This window comes from Muntiacus reevesi, chromosome X (assembly GCF_963930625.1).
Source record: "Muntiacus reevesi chromosome X, mMunRee1.1, whole genome shotgun sequence".
Taxonomy (NCBI): Eukaryota; Metazoa; Chordata; class Mammalia; order Artiodactyla; family Cervidae; genus Muntiacus; species Muntiacus reevesi.
This window is the reverse complement of record NC_089271.1, coordinates 124343262-124351498: the sequence shown is the minus strand read 5'-3', so window position 1 is coordinate 124351498 and position 8237 is coordinate 124343262. Positions and strand designations below refer to the sequence as shown.

At 47.1% G+C, this 8237-nt stretch overlaps 1 protein-coding gene across 1 annotated transcript; it reads right to left on the bottom strand.

The window, feature by feature from the left end:
- Window positions 1-2630: 2630 nt before the first annotated feature.
- On the bottom strand, window positions 2631-4022 carry LOC136154063 (DDB1- and CUL4-associated factor 12-like protein 2). Its single transcript, XM_065916282.1, has one exon. It carries the CDS (start codon window positions 4020-4022, stop codon window positions 2631-2633), a length of 1392 nt encoding a protein of 463 aa, XP_065772354.1.
- Window positions 4023-8237: the final 4215 nt, after the last annotated feature.

Genomic DNA, 8237 nt, shown 5'->3' with positions numbered 1-8237 from the left:
ATGAACTAGGGCAAATGTTATGGCTAAAAAAAAAAAAAAAAGCGGGGGCGGGGGGGGGGGGGGCGGCGCTTGTAAAGAATCCGCCAGCAATGCAAGAGACTGGGTTTGATTCCTGGGTTGGGAAGATCCCCTGGAGAAGGGAACACCTACCCACTCCAGTATTCTGGCCTGGAGAATTCCATGGAATATATACTCCACAGCGTCGCAGAGTCAGACAAGATGGAGTGACCTTCACTTATGGTAAAAAGACAGGAAAATACAACAGGATTCCATACTATTTAACAGTCAAAGTTTTATGTATTTATGCATTGGACTTTAGGTTTCTAGAGGCAAGTACATTCATTCAGTAAATATTTACTGATTGCCTAAGATTTTACTAGGCATTAGTGGAGAAATGTTAGAATACAAAGACAGTTATATTCTCTGCCCTTAAGACATTTACAACTGAGATGGAGACACGTAAAGGCATACAAATACATTTTGTTGCTACACAACTATGCTAATTCGCTTCTTTGCAACCCCATGGACTTTAGCCCTCCAGGCTCCTCTGTCCATGGGATTCTTCAGGCAACAATACTGGAGTGGGTTTCCTTCTCCAGGGGATCTTCCCAACCCAGGGATCAAATCCATGTCTCTTACATCTCCTGCAAAGGCAAGTTAGCTCTTCACCACTAGTGTCACCTGGGAAGCTCATATAACAACTATGTGTGTGTTAGTTGCTTAGTTGTGTACGACGCTTTGCAACCCCATACACTGTAGCCCACTAGGCCCCTCTGTCCATGGGATTCTCCAGGCAAGAACACTGGAATAGGTTGCCATTTCCTTCTCCAAAAGGAACTATAGAAAGAAAGAAAGTGAAGTCGCTCAGTCGTGTCTGACTCTTTGCAACCCCATGAACTGTAACCTACCAGGCTCCTCCATCCATGCAATTTCCCAGGCAAGAGTACAAGTGGGTTGCCATTTCCTTCTCCAATATAACAACTATACAATCCTGTTAATATAATCTTTGTAAACAAAAACTGCTTAACCCCCCTGTATTTTTAAACTTACTTTTAGAATCACTCATTATATTACTCAATTGGTTCAGATTTTCAATTGAACAGCATGTTGTGGACACCAAGGGGAACACGTGACTGCCGAAACATTTAAGGAAAAACAGACATGCCACAACACTAATGCAAGATCAGCACAACCTGGCCAGTTGTGAGGAAGGGCCAGTCTCTTTTCTCACTTCCAGTATTCTCACATATGGAGAAGTACAATCTGTTTTCCTAACAAACCATGTTTTGTATTTGTCTATGCTCCAAAGTACTTTTCTTCAACCTAATGCCATTTACTTTTCCTTTCTGGCCCATCTTGAAATAAACATTCTGTATCCTTGATAATCGCGGATTACTATATTGAGAGTCATAACATCACAACTTTTTAACAATATTTATTCTACTTTAGATAAGAATCTTTGAAACTGACAAAACAAAATCTCAACAAATTTAACTTTACAAACTAACAATCTTTTTCAGAAGTAGGGACTGGGTTCATTTTCCTTCTTTGCAGTTTTTTTCTATGACTGTGTTAAGCAGAATTACAAATTTTAAAGCATGTTCAAGTATAGTATTTGGTATTGAAAACAGCAAAAGCAAAAAAATCCAATTCTATACCCTGGATCAGGATCAGTATACATTCTACCCAGCCTGCAATACAGTCTACATTTTCATACATGGAATCCGCTTTGGATGATGGCACTGAAACTCTGTGCAAGTACCTTAAACAACAAACATTCAAATATACTCACAAGTGTTAATACTACTAAGGCAAGAAGTGAAAAAATATATATTCCGTTATCTATTTAACAACAGGTCAGGAAAACTTAAAGAGAAAATAGGTTTTTACATTAATTCTGAACTGTCAATCAGCAGAACCTTTGCATTCCTAAAGTGTTCTGACCAATTGAGATTTTGGTACCAAAAAACCCAAGATTGTATGACAACCTTGTTTTCAACGTGATTTTAAACAGCATGTTTAGCACCAACAACTTACAAACTACAAACATGAAGATTACAATTTGCAAATGGAATGCTTCCAAAACCTGGTAATCTAGAAACTGACATGTACCTTCCCACTGGAACAACACTATAATACTATAGCCAGAATTACATGTATTTCCAGAATACATGTACAAACTCTTATTTTAAAAAAATACTCTCAATATGCCATCTGTCTGCAATGAAAAACAACCAAAACAGTATTATCATAATACTGGTAACAAAAAATGAAAAAGAAAATATTCAGAATTGTAAAGCCATGACTGCCAAGCATTGAAACGAGAGAATACGTAAATGACTCAAACAGTGAACAAAACTAGGAATTAGTCAACATTTTTTTTTATAACTCAAAACGACACTATTGGACAGGTGTATAAAAGTATTAAAGCCAAATTTTGACTGACTGAAGGGTAACTCAATCTCTAGGTGGTCATCTCTCTTCGCCTAATATGCTAAGCAGAGGTAAGCTGCATCTTTTTCATCTGAAAGATAAAAGCCAGAGTCAAAAGCACAAACGCAGAGCAAAGGAGAAAAGTGGGAGCCGACTGGAAGGTAAATCTGGGCACTTTGAGGACAGGGCGGCCATCCTTAGCTCCAGAGGCCTGCATAGTTCCCACGGAGGCCCGAAGGGAGAGGGCCGCCACCGACGAAGAGCTTCATCTCCGGCCAGTTGTAGCAGTGGGTGTAGAGCGCATTGGGCAACTCGCCGAAGGCACCGAAGTAGTTCATCTGCAGGTCATCTTGGCTGAGCCAGCCTCTGCCACAAATCAGCCTGAGTCTCCTCCCTGTGGACCGCGGAGAGGAGTACGGGCTGACCGAGATCTTCTCCTCCAGGAACCTCTGCGCACGGACGTCGTAGAAGAGCAGAGAGCCGTGGCCGGTGCCCACGGTGATGATGTGCTCATAGAAGCTCAGCGAGCGCACACCCGTGCCGCCCTCGCGGGAGCACAGGTGCCGGACGCTCTGGTGACCCTGGCGCAGATCCAGGAAAGAGACATGCGACTGGGAGCCCACCGCGTACAGGGACAACTCATCGCAGTAGGTCAGGCACACATTCTCTCGGCAGTAAGGCAGCCTGATGGACAGCAGCCTGGCCAGGGTATTCCGGGCTTTCCACAGGTGGAAGTAGCCATCCATGGTCACGGCTCCCAGCTCCTGCCTCTGGGCACTGAAGGCCACGGCCCGCACCTTGCAGTTACCTGGGTTGGTTCCGGCCCTGGGGACATCCTCCACTTCCGCGGGACGGATGTGGGCAAACACGGGGAGCCCTGCGGCACTGTGCCAGCCAATGCCGCTCCGGAATACGTCGGGGTCTATCTTCCAGACGCCCAAGGTGCCGTCGCGGGAGCCGCTCACCACCACCGTGTCGCTCATCCAGGCGAGGGCGAAGATCCAGTCCTTGTGGCCATGGCGGTCGCCCAGGCACGTGGGGTCCAGCGTTGGCAACCGGTAGATGGCCAGACTGTTGGGGTTCTCGCCCCCGGTGGCCAGCAGTGTCTTGGAGGGATTCAGCTGGACGGCATGGATGCCGCAGCCCGGCTGGGCGTGGACCGGCGGAGGCCGACGATCCCGCATGAGGGGGATGCGCGTTCTGTGGCCCGACTGCACGTTCACCACGAAGAGCGTGTTGCACTTCGTACCGCACACCACCTGCTTGGCGTTCAGCCACTGCGACGCGAACACCTTGTCGACGGTGCCCAAGGACAGCTCGCGCTCCCGCAGCAGCTCTGGCAGCTTCCGCACCGCCAAGCCACGCAGCTCGCTATCGAAGCCCGGGAACCCAGCGCGGCCCGGCGCGCCCACCTCGCGCCCCTTCAGGTAGTTCACCAGCGAGCGCTGCGCCGCCGGCCGCCTGGGCTTCTTGAGCGGCAGCGGTCCGTGCCCGTCCACCCGCGCGGAGCCCTGAGACGACGAGCCCGCGGCGGCCTCCTGGGGCGCGGGCGCTTCCCGTTTCCTGCTACCTGGTTGCAGCGGGGCCATGCCGGGCGGCGGGCGGGTGGCGGCGTGGGAAGACAGAGCTGCGGGCGTGGGACGCACAGGGCTGGCGAGCCTGGCGAGGAGAGGCGGGCGGGCAAGCGGAGCGGGGGGCGGCGCGCTGCAGCGAGGGCGGTGGCGATGCAGATCCAGGCGAGGGCGGGAAGTGCGGCCGGCGGCGAGGGCTGCGGGAGCGAAGTCGACGTGGGACGAGGGCTACGCGCGGGGCGAGCGCGAGGGGGCGGAGGCGGCGGGAGGGGCGGGCCTGGGGGGCTGGGTAGCAACCGCCCGCCTGGGAGGGGTCGGAAGTGGGGTGGATGGAGCCTCGGGAGGAATTCACCAAGAACCAGCGCTCCTGGATTCCCGAGGGGGCGGGGGGGGGGCGCGCGGAGGAGGCGGAAGGAGCCCCCTGGGGGTTGGTGCGAGGGAAGGCTCTTCGCCTGTGGGGTTGGGTGAGATGAGCCTGGGATGTGCTGGGGGCCTTGCTCCAGGACCCCCGCTCCAGGACCCCAAGTTGGCCAAGTGCGCCTGTCCTGAATCCCCACTAAATAATACGGGGTATTTTGCCACGCATCGGACAGCAGCCAATCAGCCCCTCTGCTGGAACCTAGACAGACTCAACCAAATATATGTGCGTGTGTGTTTATAGCTATATCTATATTTATTTATTTCCCTCCTCAAATTGAGGTCTGGGCTCCTGCATTGCAGTGGTCTAAAGGATACCTGCAGATCCCCAGAGCCCCACACTCTGGCTAGGGTGATGTCTAAGACACCTTGGTCAGGCACAGCCTTGGGAACCCCGCAGGCTGTGCTCACCTGGAGGACGGAGTGTTCCTTGGAGGTGCCGGATTGCATGGTAACTCAGAACCCGGAAAGTGTGGCGAGGAATAGGCAAGGGGAGGGGCAGCTCCCTTCCTGCACTTAGGTGCTGTTCTCAACTCTCAGTTCCAGAGGCCGGTGCTTGGGCATAGTCCCCTGGGGCTTTGAGGAGAGGTCCTGCGGGATGGGCAAGATTTTCACAAGCAAACATGAAGATAAAGAGCATTCGGGGTGGAGGCAACAACAAGGACGAATGAGAATATAAGTGTCCAGAGCGAAGGCTTATTCTTAGGAGGTGGGTGTTCCATACTTTTCTTGGCCTCATCAGAGCAGCCAGTCCCCTGGCAGGCTCCTAAGCAGGCAGGCTCAATTCGTTTACACAGTTAAAAACATGGCGCCTGGAAGCTGGTGGTTCGTAGCCATTCTGCACAAACACCCCTCCTAACAAAAGTATCAGTACACTTGATGCCTGGGGGAGAGGGGATACACGGGGAGATGGATTTGCTTGTCTGACCTATCAGGGGAGCCCGTGGGGGCTCCTTTGTGGCTGCTTCCACCTCCCTTCGCCTGCCGTGTGTGTTTAGTTTTCATCCTGATCACCTCACTTCTTTTGCAATGTTAGCCCAAACTCGCAAGTTCCAAGTACAAACCATGGGTCCTTTCCACCACTGTAGTCCATCCAGCTGCTGCATTCCAGTGTTCCCCAACACTCCCCCACACCCAAGTTCTGATTATTTCCCCCATATTATTCATCTCATAGCAACACATGTCCCTTGCATGGGCTGGTGGTGGTGAAAATGAAAGCAAGGACTGCTTCATAGAGACAGCTGCGTTTTTGTATCTACAGGTGTGGGTGCGGGGAACGAACATTTCAGAAGTAACCATGTGTGAAATGGCACAGAAAGTGTAGAGAACTGGCTCACAATCTTTTAGTGTACGTGATAATGGTAGAGGCAGCTTACTAAATATACACGTTGTGTTCCTCAGTTCCTAAGTTGTGTACTACTCTTTGCGACCCTGTAGACTGCAGCGCACCAGGCTTCTCTGCCCTCCACTGTCTCCCAGAGTTTGCTCAAGTTCATATCCATTGAGTCTGTGCTTCTGTCTAACCATCTCATCCTCTGCAGTCCCCTTCTCTTCTTGCCCTCAATCTTTCCCAGCATCAGGCCCTTTTCCAATGAGTCAGCTCTTCATAGCAGGTGGCAAGAGTACTAGAACTTCAGCTCAGTTTCAGTCCTTCCAATGAACATTCAGGGTTGATTTCCTTTAGGATTGACTGGTTTGATCTCCTTGATCTCAAGATTCTTCTCTAGCACTGAAGTTCAAAAACATCACTTCTTCGGTGCTCTCTTCTTTATGGGCCAACTCTCACATCCATACCTGAGTACTGGAAAAACCATAGCTTTGACTAGATGGACCTTTGTTGGCAAAGTAATGTCTCTGCTGTGTGTGTGTGTGTGTGTGTGTGTGTGTGTGTGTGTGTGTGTGTGTGTCTGCTTTTTAATATGCTATCTAGGTTGGTCATAGCTTTCCTTCCAAGGAGCAAGAGTCTTTTAATTTAATGACTGCAGTCACCATCTGCAGTGGTTTTGGAGCTCAAGAAAATAAAATCTGTCACTATTTCTACTTTTTCTTTTTTTAGTTGCCATGAAGTGATGAGACCAGATGCCATGATCTTAGTTTTTTGAATGCTGAGTTTCAAACCAGCCTTTTCACTCTCATCAAGAGGCGCTTTAGTCCTCTTCACTTTCTGCCGTTAGAGTGGTATCATGTGCATATCTGAGGTTGTTGATATTTCTTCCCTCCCTCCTTCCATCTCCCCACTTCCATCCCTCCCTTGATTCCAGCTTGTGATTTATCCAGCCCAGCATTTTGCATGATCTACTGTGCATATAGGTTAAATAAACAGGGTGACAATATACAGCCTTGTCATAACTCCTTTTCCAATTTGGAGCCAGTCCATTGTTGCATGTCCAGTTCTCGCTGTTGCTTCTTGACCTACATACAGGTTTCTCAGGATACAGGTAAAGTGGTCTGGTACTCCCATCTCTTTAAGAATTTTCTACAGTTTGTTGTGATCCATGCAGTAAAGGCTTTAGTGTAGTCAATGAAGCTGTAGTAGAAGCTCCTTTGCTTTCTCCATGATCCAACAAATGTTGGCAATTTGATATCTGGTTCCTCTGCCTTTTCGAAATCCAGCTTGTACATCCGGAAGTTCTCGGTTCATGTACTACTGAAGCCTAGCTTGAAGAGATTTGAGCATTACCTTGCTAGCATGTGAAATGAGCACAATTGTGTGGAAGTTTGAACATTCTTTGACATGTCACTTCTTTGGGATTGGAATGAAAACTGACCTTTTCTAGTCCTGTGGCCACTGATGAGTTTTCCGAATTTGCTGACATATTAAGTGCAACACTTAAACAGTATTGTCTGTTAAGATTTTAAATAGCTCAGCTGGAATTCCGTCCGCTCCACTAGCTTCCTTTATAGTAATGCTAAATACATTAATCAAAAGACAAAGATTGGCAGAATGAATTAAAAAGAAAACATGATTCAAAAATATGATTTCTATAAGTAACTACCTTCAAATATGACATCAATAGATTGAAAATAAAAAGATAGAAAAATAATACAAGCATTAATCATAAAAAATAGGAGAAGCTATATTAACATCAGAAAAAGTAAACTTCAGTGTTGAGAAAATTACTAAAGACAAAGAGAGTCATTATATAATGCTAGAAGGATCAATCCACAAAGAAGGCATTACAATCCTAAATTTTAAGTGCCAAACAAGAACAACTCCATGATTAAGTTGGATTTACTCCAGGTATGCAAGTCTGGTTTGACATCTGAAAATCTGTACAAATCAACGTGTCAAAAGTATAATGAAAAAAACCATATAATCTTTTCAACTGACAGAAAAAACAGTTGACTGAATCCAACCCCCATTCATGATAAAAACTCTCAGCAAACTTAGAATAGAAAGGAACTTCTTCAACTTAGTAAAGAACGTTTATAAAAACCTACAGCAAGCATCCTATTGAAAGGTGAGAAGCTAGATGCTTTACCTCTAAGAAAAGAAACAAGGCAAGGGTTTCTGGTTTCACCACTTTAATCCAGTATAGTATTAGAATTTCTACCCAGTTTAATAAGGCAAGATAAATAAAAGGCCTAAAAATTGGAAATAAGTAAATAAATGTGTTCCTATTTGCAGATGAAATGATTGTGTTTGTAGAAAGTCCTAAGGAATCTACAAGAAGAAATTCCTAGAACTGATAATTGAATTCAGCAAGGCTGTAGGATTCTCAGAATTCGGTTATGTTTATATATACCAATAACTAACATATAACAACCAAAATTAAGAACACAATATCATTTAAAATCATACAGATAAAATGAAAT